General features: G+C 36.5%; 2 protein-coding genes across 3 annotated transcripts; one reads left to right on the top strand and one right to left on the bottom strand.

The window, feature by feature from the left end:
- The first annotated feature begins 906 nt into the window (after window positions 1-906).
- SETH1 (phosphatidylinositolglycan synthase family protein) lies at window positions 907-4,923 on the top strand. Of its 2 annotated transcripts, none has more exons than XM_020669242.2 (4): window positions 907-1,007; window positions 2,965-3,060; window positions 3,261-3,915; window positions 4,477-4,923. In XM_020669242.2, exons 3-4 carry the CDS (start codon window positions 3,283-3,285, stop codon window positions 4,735-4,737), a joined length of 894 nt encoding a protein of 297 aa, XP_020524901.1. In that variant the 5' UTR covers window positions 907-1,007; window positions 2,965-3,060; window positions 3,261-3,282; the 3' UTR covers window positions 4,738-4,923. The 2 variants fall into 2 exon arrangements, with proteins under 2 accessions (XP_020524901.1, XP_006848133.1); XM_006848070.4 differs by having other exon boundaries at window positions 2,918-3,060.
- Window positions 4,924-6,998: 2,075 nt separating this feature from the next.
- On the bottom strand, window positions 6,999-16,323 carry LOC18437872 (26S proteasome non-ATPase regulatory subunit 7 homolog A). Its single transcript, XM_006848071.4, has 10 exons — window positions 16,002-16,323; window positions 14,706-14,798; window positions 14,211-14,292; window positions 10,606-10,702; window positions 10,420-10,495; window positions 8,952-9,010; window positions 8,645-8,767; window positions 7,886-7,943; window positions 7,709-7,794; window positions 6,999-7,444 (listed from the first exon to the last, which is right to left on the bottom strand). Exons 1-10 carry the CDS (start codon window positions 16,186-16,188, stop codon window positions 7,373-7,375), a joined length of 933 nt encoding a protein of 310 aa, XP_006848134.1. The 5' UTR covers window positions 16,189-16,323; the 3' UTR covers window positions 6,999-7,372.
- Window positions 16,324-17,154: the final 831 nt, after the last annotated feature.

The following is a 17,154-nucleotide window of genomic DNA, read 5'->3' as shown; positions in this document are numbered from 1 at the left end:
AAGTTAAGTGCTTTTTGTTGTGTGATACTTGAAATACCGGACAAAACACCCATTTCTAGCTATTTCTTCCATCTTTCGACTCTCCACTCTCTTTCTACCATTCCGTCTCTAAATGCCCCCCTCCCCCCCACCCCCCTACCACCCCACCACCCCACCACCCCACCCATAATGAATATTTTCTTTATACTTTCTTCTTTTTAATTTTTAATGTACCTCTACTTCACATTTTGAAGGTTTGAAGTGAGACCTACTCTTAATTTGAAACTTTTCAAGTTTCAAAGGGAATTTCAAATATTGAAAATTTCAAGTTTAGACTTTTAAGATTAAATATGGGATTACAACTTTGATTTCAAACTTTCAAGTTTCAAATTAAACTTTAGATCTTGAAGATTCACTTTTAAAATCAATCATACGATATGAAAAGTCTGAAGTTAATAGTTTGAAAAAGTATATAATGAAAGTATTTACCTTCGGTGTAAGGTTGTTACAATTAATCTTGACAATTAGATGTAAAATTGGATGGCTGTATTTATTTTATTGACTAAGTTAAAAGTTCAAAATAAAATTTTTCAAACTTTATCACACACCCAAGCTATCAGATTTCACACAAAATGATCGTAAGTAATTGTGGTTTTCTTATACCAAAGGTAAATAATCTCATATACATTTTTTTTTTTTTTTTTTTTCATAAAGCGATAGAAAAAAAAAAAAGTACGACTATAAATACAACATTTGGGACATATATGTAATTTCCGAATAATTGAGGTGTACAAGCGTAAATCAATCATGTTTAAAATGGAATCTGCAAATTCGTCCCCTCCGTTTTCTCTTTCTATCCCTGTATTCCCTTTCTTGTCTGGGTTTCTCGCTCATCATTTCTCTGCAGTTATTATCTCTCTCATTAATTCCTTTTATTAAGCTTTTCCCCCTCTTCTCTGTTTATTGAAAAGTATTTGTTACGTATTATTCAGACTGTGGAATAGCTTTAATGGCCGGTTTTCTATCAGGTATGATTGTATCTTTGTATATTGGTTTTTTATTGTATGAAAATTATAGTGGCATTGATTTAATAATGTGCAATTTTTTTAATTTAGAGGCACATTTTTCCTGGTATTGTTTTTGCTTAATTTCTTGGACAAATGTATTTTCATGGATGGTATATAAAAGGATTTGGTTACCTTGTGGTAATTTAATGAGAAACTCTTTTTCCAGGGTTTCTGTGACTTATTGGCTTATAGTTGGGGATTGAATTGGAAGAATCATTTTCTAGGGTTTTCTTACTGTTCTGCTTCATTTGGATAAGTTGTTAATCTGAATTCACCACTTAACAATCCACTCTTTTTAACTGATCCCTGAAATTTGATTCACGGATACCAAGATCTCAGTTTCCGGAGTGAAATTCAGTATGAAATACCTACTAAAGTTAAAAATAAAGTGGAGAAATTTGGAAAATTTTCTAACTTGGAAACAATTTCTCTGAAAAATGATATGGAGAAATAAAAAACTTGAATGTCAGCTGACACTGATTGAAATTCATTTAATTCTTTTCCCATTTCCTTCTACCTTTTATATTGGGCATTTATTTGTACTTCTTAATATTGATCGTCTCCGTTTCCTTGTATATTTTAATGGATGACTGCATAAGGAGTTCGTTGTTTTGAGCTAATTTTAGCGACAAACGTTGACATAAAGTAAAATTAAGTTTGTGGGTTTTTTGTTCATTGACTTAAGTTTTTGAGGTTTAAAATTTAAATAAAATGTTTATTTGACTTCTTCTTCTACCTTTGCTAGTTTCTTACATATAAGGTGATATATTTGCAACATGGGCGTTTGAACTCTTTAGCCTTCAGTTAACAGTTAACATATTCAGTAAAAAAAAAAAAAACCCTTTAGTCTTCAGTTGAAATTAAATTGTGGTTTCACCTTGTTCGACTTTAGAACTGTCTTCATTCATCACTTTGATTCTAGTTATGCTTCATTTGGGTTGTGAATTACTTCAATGTTCATGAATGCTTTTTTTTCATTTGTAGTTAGAACTATGCTTATTCTTTTCTCTGATTCTAGTGGAAACTAAAATGATTAAGTTTGCTAAGATTCATTAGAAAGGCTTAATACACCAGGTTTTCTATTGAAAACTAACTCTATCTCTCTCTCTCACACACACACTCAACACACTAATGCAACAAAACTAGAATCCTTCCTAGTCTCACAACTTGTTTTACCCTACCGATCAGTTTTATTATCATTCGACGCTTACAATGCCACTTTTTTTTCTCATTCCTCCTTGGCTATTATCTCATTTTGTGCGTTATATACTTCGAAACATGCAATATAAATGAAAATGAATACGCAAGGGTTATTTTTTGTAATTTTTATTTTATTTATTGATACAAAATTTTGTAACATATTTGCTTCGTAGACTAAATATACACATCATTCTATTTTTTTAAGGGTGCAGTTTGTATAGAGCCGAGGCTTTAAACAATCATATTTGAACCCACCTTCAAATGGTATCAAGAAATATGGTTTTAGTATTAGAAATTTTTGTAATAGTCTAAAAATATATTTTATCTTTAATTATAAAATTTAAAACTTTAAAAATAGGGTAGATCGAGTAGATCTATGAAAACTTGAAAATCTTGAAAATTGACGGTCAAAAAGTACGTTACAAGATGCACTATTTCCAAAACTTGACATCCATTTTTTTCTCACATCCATGCATCTTGATGTCGAGATGGTCAATTTGATGATATTTGGTTATCAAAACAACCTCTTCTAGTGAAATTTTTGAGGTGGGCTCTAATTTGATTGTTTAGAGCCTAGGCTCTATATAAACTTTTCCCTTTTTTTAATTTACCTTGTGGCACTTTAAAGCTCCCACAATTCCATTTCTCTCTTATGTGTGTTATTATAATAGGTTGTGTTTGTGAGTTTCCATGTCACTTGGTGATCTATTTGCCTTAGTGCCAAGCCGCCAATCCATACAGGCTGGGAAGGAAGCTCCAGAAGTTATCACTATCTTCTGTTTAATTCCAGAGATCATACTGAATTGGTGATTAGGTAATTCTCTTGTATTATTTGCCTATTTGTTGACTCCTTTTCATCTTGTAAACTTATGTTTACATATAACCGTAGAATAATCTTTGAAAAATCTTTAAAAAAAAAAACAAAAACTTATAAATGAAGGTGGAAGTTTTGCAATACTGGAATTAGATCTTCAAAGAAATTGACACGTTTATTGATATCTACCTTTCTTAAAGGGTGCCTGTGTGCTAAAGAGAGATGGAAGGAAGCCCACCTCGACCAAGATGGAGAAAGGTTGCATATGGAGGAATGCAACCTGGGTACGATGACAATTACACTGACGAATCCTTCCTTGAAGCCATGGTCATGAACTCCAATGTTGTAAAGAGAGACTTGTTAAAAGTGATGAGGGATTCAGTTTCCATCTCGCAATACCTCTGTGTAGTGGCTCTGGTAGTTTGTGTTTGGACCTACACCTTGGGATCCATTATTGATGAGAAATTGCTTCTCTCTCTAGATGCTGTTTTATTAGGTTTGGGCTTCTTGGTACTTCTCTTAACTGAAAGAAGGCTTTCACTTCCTCTGCTCTCCAAATATTTCCTCAATATCGGGTTCTTTATATGTGGGTTATACGTCTTGGCTCCTCTCTTTCATACTCTTACTAGGTCCATCAGTTCAGATTCTATTTGGGCACTCACTGTTTCTCTACTCATAGTTCACCTCTTTCTCCATGATTACTCTGGTTCCATCATTAGGCCTCCTGGGGCTCCAAACAACCCCACTTTGACCAGCAACATCTCTTTAAATGCATCTATTGTGGCCTCGGTCCTTATTGCTTCCCGCCTCCCATCCAGGCTTCACGTTTTTGCCATCATGCTCTTCTCCCTACAGGTATACTCTCTCTCTCACATTATTTTTGTAGTGACGCAGAGTCCCTGTATGTGTGTGGATTTTGAGTTATTTGTTCCTCTTACATTTGTGTTGGCTTTTCCTCTCTCGGTATCATTATGTGTCGAAATCTCCTCTCTCTCTCAGTCTATCTCTATCTATTTGGAATTTGAATAGTTTGCCTCTCTCTCTCTGATTGGAATTTGAATAGTTTTCCTCTCTCTCTCTGGTTGGAGTGTGAATAGTTTGGCCCTCTCTCTCTCTCTCTCTCTCTCTCTCTCTCTCTGTATGTGTGGAATTTGAGTAGTTTGCTTCTCTCAGTGAAATTCGATTTCACTCTCGCGCTCTCTTGCTGTGCCAGCATATGTGAATTCATGCTGCCTGGCTGTGTGTGTATGTTTGTGGAATTTGAATAGATCGCTTCTCTTATTCTGAAGTTTGTTGCTTTGTGATTGCTCTCCCTCTCTCTTTGTACGTGTGCCACTGTATGTGGAACTCATGCTCTTTGGTTCTCCGTCTCTCTCTCTCTCTCTCTGATATGCACACCCCCCTTTCTCCATGCAGGTATTCATTTTTGGGCCACTGGTCATTCATTGCTTGAAGCAGTACTCTGTGAAAGCTCATCTCTGGTTTTCTTTCACCTTGACGTGCTCAACCCTCGCGATTATCTTTCCAATAAACCGATTGGTGTTTGTCATCTTTCTTGGTCTTCTTCTTTTTGTTACAGTGGTCTGCCCATATTGGCTCATTAGGATGCAGGAATATAAGTTTGAGATTGAGGGGCCATGGGATGAGGCTAAGCTTTGCTTTGATATTACAGAGTGAGCAACCCTGCTTTATACATACCTTGAATGCTTTCTGTATAGCCTCATTGGGTCCTAATTATTTCTATTCTTTCTCTTCCTAACATTTGGAATTGTTTGCATCTTGGGTGCGACCCTTTTTCTTTTTGGCCTCCTTACATTTGTAATTTCCACCTGAAAATCCGAAGTCCAGCAAAGCTTTCTCCAATAAGTTTTTCTAGTGTTTTTTATTTGAAGGCCATGACGCTATGGTTTAAGGCAGCGTTTCAAAAACCTGGGTCGGCGAGGTGGATCGCCTACCTATCAATCCTAGTTCGAATTGATCGGGCAGGTGTTGTGGCAAAAATTTATAAAAAGAAAAAAGTTTTATATAGGGAATAAAACGTAGGAGGTAAGGGTAGCAACGGGCTGGGCGAATGACCATAGGGCCGGCTCTGGCCAATGAGGCCCTGGTCCAATGGGGTCGGGCCAATTAAAAACACGAAAAAACTAAAAAAAGTACTAATAGGAAAGACATGGAATGGGCCTAGGCGGACTGGCCTTGGCCCTTGCACAGGCCAGGCCAGACCTGACCCTCAGGCCACATTTTGTGGCTCGACCCTAGTTTTTTAAAGACAGCTGAATCACCAGCCCATTGCCCGGCTACTGGGAGTTTCGTCCAACAGGCTTCAAATGAGCTTCCTAGTTAGAGGGTATACATGAGGTCCTCTACCATGAATCCCAATATAGCCGTAAATGTTAGCCATTAGCCAATAGGACGCTATTCGAGCATTTTGAATTAAAATGAATATATTTGCTAAATGAGCAATTCTACTAAGGAATTGACACGATTCCCGAGTCAGATCAGCCATTTTTAAAATACTAGTGTAAGTTTGGAGTTGCTCTCATTTTTAAAATAGAGAGAAACAAAATTACCAAGGCACACTTGGAAGCCAGACCGTAGGAACTGAAATAGTCAAATTTATACCTCTAGAGAGGCTTCATCTTGTTGGCCTGAACTGGCCGTCTTTTAGAAATCAAACAAAGCTATACACTAAGAAGGAAAGGAAAATGACAAAAGAGAGACTGCGTGTGTGTAATTGAAGTTGGGAGCAATGACAAGATTGAAATGCCTACTTACATACATAGATGGAGAGAGAGAGGGAAAGAGAGTAGCTTTTAGAGCTGCAATCCTTGGGCATACCACCATACGAGTTTTCATGTGTGAGCAGGAGCAGTATCCATGAATGTGCCATCATTTCTCTATAGCTCACAAATGACCTACTGTAAAATTATTATTTATATTTTTTTATGTTTGTTAATGAAAAACCTCGGCAGGGGCCTTCTCCTCCCACTGATTTACCAAAGAGAAAAAGTTGGGAGCAATAAATAGAAAGTTGTGAAAGAGAATCCATTCCATGTAGTGTAGGGGAGTAGTAGAGAGAAAGATTACAGTAAACTATTTTTGTTCTCTTAATGAAATCTTGGTAACGTTCAAAGAAAAAAAAGGGGAGAGCGAGGGATAAAAATTACAGATGGTTTGATGGGGAGCCAAGAGAGGATGAAGGGCGAGGTTACTTTGTTCTCTATCTCTCTATAGAAAATTAGAGAGCTATTCTATAGAGCGAGAGAACCACGCCTATATGTTTCCTCATTTGCATCTCGCCTAGCCCTTCCCTTTACGAGGTTCATGTTGCAACTTCTCTCTCTCTCTCTCTCTCTCTCTCTCTCCATTTTCCTGGCCATCTGTCTCTCTCTCTATGTATGGCAAAGGACGATATTTCTCACTAGAATGGCTGGTCCCCCAGAAATCATTAAGTCTCATATGCAATGATCATATTTATTTTGGTATTCATTTTTCAGCTCCTTTATCCATTTTAACTCATTTCATTAACCAGATCATTCCCATCTCTAGATAAGTATTTTCTAGGGCTGACGCACGCCTCAAATATCCAAAAACGTGATTTCAATGCCAGAAATATGAAAATAACTGATATCAACTTCTAGAATCATGGATGCAAAAAAGGAGCTCATGCCCTAAAAACCCTACCAAATGTGCATGATATTTGGAGCTCCAATGGTGGAAAGAGATTCCCAAGTCACCACAAGGGTCTCCAAAACTGCGTTTTTTGAGTCAGATTTCGAGTTAGCAGTTTTAACAGATAGTAGAGCCACAGCGGCATTAAAACTACACCTTTCCAACAACCAGCATCTAATAGATCTAAGAAAGCATAGAATGATAATCCAAGAAGCCAAACAAGAGCTAGAGAGAGAGAGTAAGAGAGAAAGAGAGAGAGATCCGAGTGGAAGTATCAAAGATTTCTTTAATATTTCTTTGATATACAGTATTTCGGGCCAAAATGAAATCCAAGGGCCAGAGTGACCAAGACCAAAAGACTACTAGAAATAACACTAATAGTTGATTAATTCATAAAAGTGCATTTCATCCAATTTTACATGGACCGCGAAAAGTTTAATCAGATAATAGCTCTAACCAGTTTAATCCCCATAAATCATACTGAGAAGCAAAGTCCCATCCGTGAAAGCAAAAGGTTAAAGAAAAATGTGATCTTAACTGGCCAATGTTTTCTTACTACCATGGAAAAGGAAATTCTGCAGGGTTTGGGGATCTCAGCAGAGGGCATAAAAACTTTTTAACAGTGAGCAGAAGCCATCATTTAACTTCCGGCTGAAGCTGGAATGGGTGTTGGTGTGGCATCTTCAGCTTTTTCATGTTCTTTGTTGAGCATCTGAGGAAAAAAAAGGAAAAAAAATACACATAAATTAGAACCTCTCTCTCTCTCTCTGGTGTGTAGGTGGACAGTTTTGGTTTGGCGTGTGCGGGAGACAAAATTCAAGGTTAGGACTTCCTTGAGTCCCCCCATTTCTTTCATGCCTTTTCTCAGTGGAACTTTGATCAGCCAACAATCAGTACACAGCTCAAATTTTGAAACTACCAATCAAGGATTATTTCAGTTGCTATTCTTTGATTCTTTTTGGAAAGAATTATTTACCTTGTTGTTGATCAGGTTGTGCAGCGCAATAACACTCCGGATGAGCGAAGAAAGGTAAATAACGAGCATCATATCATTAGTTTTCACTGCAAGAGATCCAAGTACTAAGCTTCCCTGATAACATCAATTAGCAGGTAAATTATATGGCCCTCTATAATGGCACAATGAGAAACTCACCTGCGAAGGCCTTGATCAACTCATTGACATTTAGATTCGGCAGCAAATTGAAAACATCCTGCATTACAAACACCAAAAACAAGTTTTTACAGATTCAGGTTTCAGTCTTTGATACCAACACTATTCTAGATCTAGGACCAAAACAAAAGGCACATTTGCTTTTCTTGGTTAGCCAAAACTAGTTTTCAATAAGTATGAAGGAACTCTCTTCATAGTTATGAGTATAATCTTAGTTTGCCTCTTGTATTACCCCAAAGAATGCATATTTTGATCGTACATTCTGCGAGTTACTTCTCCACAACAAAAGTAGTTATGATACCAGGCAAGGTTCATAAAAATCCCCACAAGTGTTTTAGAACTCTAAAATATAACAGGTAAGGTTAGGGCTCATGACTTCCTTCCCTAAGTTACTAGTCCAAGGGAAAGCACTCAATGAGACCATTCATCTTAAGGTACATTTAAGTAAAAAGCACCGCAAGCAATCAGATGTCGAACAAGACAGATGGCAATCTATCATTGAGCGAACTCAAGTAAGTCCGAGAAATACTTTCTTCAGAAACTTCATGTGGAAAAGAGTATGTCATATTTCTTGTTGAACAGCTTTGGATGTCGTCTACCTTTTTGTACCAAAGGTAGACAGCCTCATTGAAGACACTACCTTACAAAATTGCATCCCATCTTCAGGTTGTGTTGGAAAAAACAGAGAATCCATTAATTACAAGGTGCATAACAATCAGTTAGTCATGAAAAACAGTATACCTGCAAATGATACAAAATCTCATGATTCAGTGGTAATTTCCCGTCAACTACAACATCCAGGTAGCTATGAATTTCTCGAAGCCGAGCATCAAGGCCCTGTAGAGCTGCTAATTTTCCAGTTACCTGTTACCCAAAAAAGGAACAACGATTAAGAGATATAATATGATGGGGCCTTATGGCCTACAGAAGAGCTCTTCTGAGTCTAACTGTAAATCTTGTGAGGTTAGTTCCACAGTGAAAATATTAAGTGCATGTAGAAGAACTTAAATGCAATCCATTACGAAAGAAGAAAAGAGAGGAGTAATGCCTCTGTAGCGAGAGTGCTTATTGTTGTGTCTTTAACATCTCTAAGCAAGTGCTCAACACCTGCAAATACAATAAAAAAAAAGGTTAAACAATATAACTTCAAATTAAAAATCTCCCACGTCAAATATAATACTAAACATATACCAGCAAAGGACTCCTTGCAGTGTCAGATTATGGTATATGTAACATCCATAAACAAGTTTGAGATGAACCCTGCAAAATTTTGGCCTCCAGCAGAAAAGCACAACTTTCAAACAGTTACCTAATCAAAATTTCTACCTTTGTGTGTGCGTGTTGAGGTAGGGGGAGGGAAGTGTTAACGGTGCAAATGGAGCCTAGGGTGTAATGTTGAGCCACCTGCTCCCCTAATCACTGATGCCCCGACTCCTTCTGCTAGTTACCTAATCAATTTTCAATCCTCAAAATCTTTCCAACATTTCAATTTAGGGCAAAGCTTGAGGACCATTACAGTTGATGATAACCTTCGATGCAGCAAAACCATATAATACTATTTTTCCGAACTACTGAGATTTCAGCAAAAGCTTTGGTTCTCAAAGAAAATAAAAATCTCAGACCAGTGTAAAATAAATGATTCTCTGAAGCTCCTGCAATTTTCACAGTGCAGTGAAATGTTATCTAACTTCAACTTTCAGCATAAGCTGAGCTCAATTACTTTGCCAGATCCAACACAAGACACAGGCATGGGTATACTTATAAGAAAGAACCTAGTACGTTTTGCTCGAGAAGCAAATAATAAAAAATAAAAAAATGATTGAAAGAAACAAAGCAGATGGGTGCTCCCATGGGACCCCCGGCCCCTCTGGTGTAGGTGGGCTCTTTTGTTCATCCGATGGACAGACCTTGCATGCTTTTTCCTTCCCCATTGGCCTTGCAGACTCAATTTCTAGCCGAAGCCATGGCCCTTTTAGATGGTATACATAGTTTTCACATCACCTAGGGTCACACCCTGGTGGTGGAAGGGGACTCTAACAATGTAATAGATTCGGCATCAGGTCTCTCTCCCTGCCCGTAGCGTCTAGATGACGTCTTTGATGAAATATCCCTTTTGTCACAAGATATCTCAATCTCATGGTGCCATCTTTTTTGGGAGGCCAACTCCAATGCTGATTATCTTGCTAAAGAGAGAGCCTACTCTAATTCCCTGGGGGGCCCATAGATTTTGTTAGATCTCCCACATCCATCCTTGGAGTTGTAATTTTGCTTCGGTACTTTTTTATACCCTTCGGGGATGTATAGGATGCCCTCTAAGACGGTCCCATTTTTGTGTACATTTTACTACTCACTCAGTAATACAATTCTAGTCACCTTTACTCAAAAAAAGAAACAAAGTAGAAAAATGTAAAGACTATCAAGACAGGTATCCTTCTTACGAGACACAAACAGAAACCAAAAGAATCTAATGGAATAGCATGAAGCACATTAATAATAATAACAATTGCTTTACGTACCAATTTCCTCAACCTCATGAGCTGCAATTTCTGAAGGTACATGGACAAATACCTTCTGGCTTTTCTGAGTGGCATTCTGTAAAAATGATTATATACAAGCTAAGCATGACGTAGCTACAATTCCTGGAGAAGGCCCATAAAAATCTAGGAGGTAAATAGAAATTGTACATTAACTGATGTCTATACCTCTTTAACCTCTTCAACGGCATAGTAAGCTTTGGTAGGGATGCCGAGCTCCTTAGGTTGGACATCAATAATAACTAGGACAGGATTAGGTACATAACTACAATAAGAGGACTTGAAAACAGTCAGTCCAAGAACATATTAGTTATTATATATGACACAGATAATAGCAGTATGCTCCTCACAATACTAACACTAGATAAAGGAAACTTCATCAAAACAAACCAAATATCAACTTTTTAACGTTTTACCTATTTATCAAGATACTTCCAAAATTTCAACTAGTATAAGTCATAACTAATGTTCTTTGATGGGAATTTTCGAAATTAAATCAAAAGAAATGGCTACAATGTTAAATAGTTTATCTCTTTGGTGCCTTATGATAAATTTCCCCAAAAAAGTTTCTAAACATACAGAGAACAATCAAGCAAATATACCACATTAAATAATGCAAATAAGCTCAACATAGATACCATTTTTTTTTTGGGAGAGCGGTTGACTGTACATTATATTATAATTACAGTGCAAACTCCCCTGTATCGCTACTCACAATCCGGGAGCTCTAATACAAATGGAGTATCAAATAATATAGATACCATTATGGATAATGGATTTCAACATCGTAAAATACACTTGGAATCATGCATTAGGGGGAGGAATAGCTTGCATGCTTCACCTACATAGTTTCCTGCCCTCTAATCCTTCTTTTAATGTAAAGTTATGTTGATCAAGGAGAAGAGAATAAGCTCCATTAAAGACTGGCTAAGAGAAAGAAGAGTATCTAGCACACTTAAACAAGTCCTAGATATTCCTTCCAATCCTCCATTGTTTGGCGTTTTGTGCACAAGCTACAAGATGTCCAATGAGTTACCCCGCATCACCTCCAGTACAATTGCAATCCCTCAATGGCTAAAGGTCCATTAACCCATCTGATGACATTGGGAGCAGAACCTTCAACAATGAGGGACCAACAAATGGCACAATTGTGAAAGGACCAAAAGGACATGGATGGAAGTACTGAGAAGAGATATGGTGACTTTTAGTCAGATTGAGGGTATGGCCCTTGATAGAGCGAAATAGGAATCGTGTAGCCAACCCCAAATAGTGGAAATAAGGCCTGAATGGTGACGACAATGATGACATAATGTATGTATATATGTATTTGATGATATATGTATGTATATGCATGGGACGGTTTATGCAAGGCATCAACCTTAAAAAATCGAAGTAAGGAAGTCCTATAAACCTTGTTAGAAGATGAAAATTCCATTGTGGAAACCCCTATGATGCCTGAAATTCTATTTTCACCCGTAAATATGAAATTCGAAGCCCCAAAAATGGTACAGATAAAGCAGATCTATAAATACTAAAAAATGGACAGTCAAGATAACATATTACAAGATGCACTATTTTAGGACTTGAAATACTTTTTGTTTTTCAATATCCATACATCTTGAGGTTGAGATGATAAATTGGATGATTTTCTAGCATCAAAACAACCTGTTTGGGTGGGTTTATGTCTACCACCCTAATCAAAGGAGCATATGCACAAGCCAAGCACATCCTAAGTAACACCGAAATCCCAAAAGAACCCAAGTTACTGACTTCTTAAAACGGTTATAGATGACCATTTTCCAAGAGATCCAAAGCTCTTATCAAGCCCTCAACTTCTCCCAACCTAGCCACCCACCAAACCCCCTTTCCCATATCAATATTCTCATTCCACACTTCCTAAAATTAAAAAATGGACGAAGCCTCCATGACTGCTTCCCCAATGAGAGTATGGTTATTGGAAACTAAACACCAATCAAACAATATGTGAGGGACCACAAGAGGCCCAACCAACTGCCCTCGAGGGAAACTATTAGTTAATGGCAATTTCTGGGAGACCTCTCAAACATGTTGTCTATAGGTGGAGATGAAGATATTTGTTAATTTTGGCCGGTAGTGTCTGCTAAGCCAGCATCATTGAGAGAATTATAGCAGAAAATTTTTACTTTTTTCTTTAAAAAAGGGTGAATTACAAGAGACACTTGGTATTCTATCCAAGGCTGCAATGGAAACAGAGCTTCCCCCGACTCTGACGGATAAGTGGTGGGTCATGAATCGAATACATGATGGGCGGAAGAGAGATAACTGGGAATTCAACCGATTGATTGGAGTAACTAAGGAAAAGACCTTATCCTGATTGTCGTTTAAGCAGTGATAGCCTCTCAAATAGGAGCAGAAACCCTTGTTATTAAGCATGAACAATCACCAAACTCCACCACTGCAGGATAAGTATATACAGTGGATGCTGGGTACGAGTACTTACTTGCATGAAGTATAGCTCAACACATCGGAAATAAGACTGATTAAGAAGAAAAACTGAAAAGTCAAAGAAGTTCAATTTGAAATGGGCCCACTGCGATCCCAATCCAGGGGACCAGTCTCTCACTTTTTGACACTACAGGAATTTTTTTTTTCTTGAAACTAATACTACAGGAATTCGACAGCTTGGGCAAGAATCTAGATGGATCATGCAGGTTTCTCTGGGCTTGGGGACTGAAGAACAATTTGAAGTGGTAATGATCTGGCTCCCAAAATGACAAGAAATTGCTATATACCTATCAAGACTCCATGTCGAAAATTACTAAAGGGAATTACTTAATGGGACAGTAACTCATTTGATAAGTATGGCCCTTGAAAGACTCGTATCCCACATTTGCAATCAATAGAGGTGGCTGTAGCCTGTGGGAAAGAAAGCCATCTGGTAAAAAAGAGAAATTTCATTCCAATCGGATCTTCCAAAGGTGCCAATCAATAGGAAGCCTTATCAGCTAAGCTATGAAGGGTTTCTCAATGTTTTCTGACAATGATGCAACATAAATACCTTCCATAACAGATCATCTTTTCATGTCCGACAAAAAAACAAAGAATCATAAGTGGTTCACCCATGAGGTTGTTGGACGTGAATCAAGTCCCACCGAACCATGTGACTAGGTATATGAAGACTGAAGATGAGTTGTTCAAAGATCAAAGTCCCAATGAGTCCCTAAATCACTGTCCACAAATTCCAAGAGGTCACTCACAATTCTTGGTATCGTGCATTGAGAAGCAGTAGTGTTGTCTTTCTGAAGGAGTCCAAATAGCGTACAAATAGAAGGAATCGTAATCATAGATATCAGCAGACTGTCAAAAATCAGAATTTTAAGAAATCTATGACGTAACCCAAATTTGGATATCATTCATTTCAAGAATGACCTGCAGTAGGCACCTCTTATATGCGTGTAAAGTGTAAACAATAAATGCTCCCACCACTCCAATGTTAAGGTTTTAGAACATAGACACATATGCAAATGCAAATAATGATGCTCTCTACATTTATAAAGGCTAATTGTGCTCATGCAATTTTAAGTCCCAAACAAAAAGTACAAGCTAATCAAAATACATTTGTGAATGGATTATGAGCTAATCAAAATACACATCATGCATGTCGTTTACCACCATGAACAATAAGGAAATTTACATTTTTACTAAAAAAAGGAAAAAATTGCCATAAACGACCAGGAGAATTGGTAGATTCCCAAGTCGACTGTCACAGAAATAGAGATAGAAACTGATCTTACTCAAGGAACAGTGCATGCACATCCAGGTCGTTCTCCCTTAACTTTGGACCAGTGCTGTACCAACCAACAACATGTTCCTTGGCTGAAAAACAAACATTAAATTCATTAAAAATAATAAAATAGAAGATGACAATCCCCCTTACATTAGATCAGAAAACAAAACCATCAAATCTCAAAATACTGGCAAAATGACTCCTTAAATGATGAAGTAACCAATTAACTTCAAATAAAAGAAAAGAAAAAATTCAGAATGGACCATAGTGTAATATTTATGCGATCCATTGTAAACATTATAAGAATGAGTTTACAATACAGGAACTTTTATGATTGAGAGGGCCAGTTCCCCATTTTTTTGTATTCAAGGAATGTCTAATCATCTCATCCAAAGGATGGGGGGGGATTTCATGTAATTTGCCTAAAATGTCACATGTTGGAGACCGGAACAGGATGGGAAGATAAAAAAAATACAAAATAAATAACAGCGGTCAAGAGTACCATTTATCCTCTTGAACATTCCAAACATGGCTTCATGGTAGTTGTGGTCCAGAAACCATATGCTTGGGTCCTTTTCATCTTCTTCAAAAGGGACTGCAAATATATCATCTCAGTGTTTAAAATCCGCAGTCAGTCATTCAATTGAGAAATTCACCTCAGTTCGCATAATTAACAGCCAAGCATCCCACCAAACAGATTAGAAAGAAGCAAATTGCATGTTAAGGAGCAGCAAGTATCAATCGCAATTGCCAAGTCAACTACAAGCTGCAGCTGCATAATTCTTTTTACTGGTATAATGTGGGTGATGCTACACGCTCAAAATATTACACAATAATTTGTCATAGTTAATCTGCTTAGATAATTGTTTGGTTTTTTTCTTTGTCTATCTAGAAAAATATCAAGTTAGACAAAATAGATATGAAAATAAAAACTAAATATGAGAAGAGAATACCGAATCACTGTAGTTCTTTAAGGAAATCAAGGAGGGAATGGATAAATAAACACTGGAATTCTATTCTAACCATTAATGCTATAGGAAATAACAAATAATAAAGGGAAAGCTACCAAATCACACCTACGAACTAAAATATTTTACATCTCACTTAGTTCTTTTGATCTAATTTCAAATCGTCAACAAATTTCAAGTAACCCATCAAATGACATGTCATCATAGGTTAAAAAAAATAAAAAATTTCCTCATTCTTGTGATTGTTTTTTCTCTTATGGTAAAATGTTAAATAGTTAATCTCTTAGGTGAGTTTTGATAAATTTCCAGAATACAAATAAAAGGGGAAACAACTAAGAGGGTAACAATCCAAGCTCTCAAATCATTAATGCACACGAGTTATGTAAAATATCAGAAAGCAAAAAAAAAACTTGAGCACTGAAAAAAAATAGAAGAAAAATTTACCAGAAAGCCATAAAAAAAAAGAAAAAATGAATCCCCTCCAAAATCACAATAAACTCACACTCCGAAACTTTACAATAATTTCAAACAAATTCCCACTAAATGAATGAAATCAATCAACTTTTTACGTAATTACCATCCAAATCAAAAGTATAATTCTAACAACAAAATAAAAACACCAAAATATGACCTAGATTGCATTCTAAGGACCCAACAAAAAACAGAAACTAGGGTTTTGGTTCCCAAATGAAACAGAAACTGCATAATACAGAAAAACTTAAATAAACACACCACCATATAACAAAAACCAGGGTTTTCCCCCCAAAAAAACAGAAAATACATCAAACCAGACTCAAAGCCTAAGGCTCTGAGAGGATACACAACCGAACCTGCATAGCTATTGGTAACGTCGACAGTTCCTCTGAAAGAAGACCCTAGAAGAACACCAATGACCCTTTTCTTCGTATCCTTTGCAACTCTGTTGTAATTGTCCACTATGCTCAGAAGAACCAGTGGATGAACAATTACTTTCTCTATCGGCCTAGATGAGATCTGCTGAGTCTTGATCACGTCCATTCTAGGGTTAGGGTTTCAGCAAAAAGGAGCAGCACTGTGACGGTTCTCCAGTGTGCAGGTTAGGGCTTTAGAGGAAAAGCACATGTAGTTCTGACGAGGATTTCTTGCCTAAGAAGAAAAGGCTCACTCTCTCCCTCTCTTCCAAAAAAAAAAACATATACATAGCAGAAATTACATATAGTGTGGTTTGTTCAAGGCTGGGGCCCTAAACACCCCAAGTAAATCACCTTCAAATAGTGTCAGTACTGAAAATCTTGGTAATGGCCTGAATATTTATTAGGTTTAGTTTGCACAAGGTTGCAACCTTATAGCACACTTTTAAATTATATCATAAATATAATTTTCATATAGAAATTTCTTAGGAGGGCTTGACAATCTATTTTCATCTACAATTATAAAATTATTCGATATTGTATTAGATATGGTTGGCATAAGGTTGCAACTTTAAATAATCCAATTAAGATGCGTAATTAAATTTTATTGTAAATGTAATTTTGATATTAAAAATTAGTAATATGGCTTGAGAGTCTATTTTCATCTCTAATTATATAATTTTAAATTTTAAAAATAGTTTGAATCAAGTAGATCTATAAACACATAAAAATATTGAAAATATACGATCCAAATAATGTGTTGCAAGGTACATTATTTTGTAGACTCAAAATTTTTTTTCGTTTCATATTCATATTTTTCAATGTCAAGATGATCAATTAGAAGGTTTTCCAACATCCCAACAATCTTTCATGATGGATTTTGAGGTCTATCTTTAATTCTACATTTTAAGGTTGCACTCCATATAAACTTATTCCATGTTTATTTTTATCTCTAATTAAAAATTTATGAACACTTTAAAATCTTGAAAATCGTGTAGATTGAATATGAACACTTTAAAATATTTAAAATTGACAATGCATTACAAGATGCACTATTTTTAAGTATTGAAATATATTTTTTCTCATGTCTATA

The sequence above is a fragment of the Amborella trichopoda genome, chromosome 8, assembly GCF_054954075.1.
Source record: "Amborella trichopoda isolate Santa Cruz 75 chromosome 8, AtrichopodaSantaCruz75HAP2 v2.0, whole genome shotgun sequence".
In the NCBI taxonomy this organism is placed as follows: Eukaryota; Viridiplantae; Streptophyta; class Magnoliopsida; order Amborellales; family Amborellaceae; genus Amborella; species Amborella trichopoda.
The sequence above is the reverse complement of the archived record's forward strand: the minus strand, read 5'-3'. Positions and strand labels throughout refer to the sequence as shown.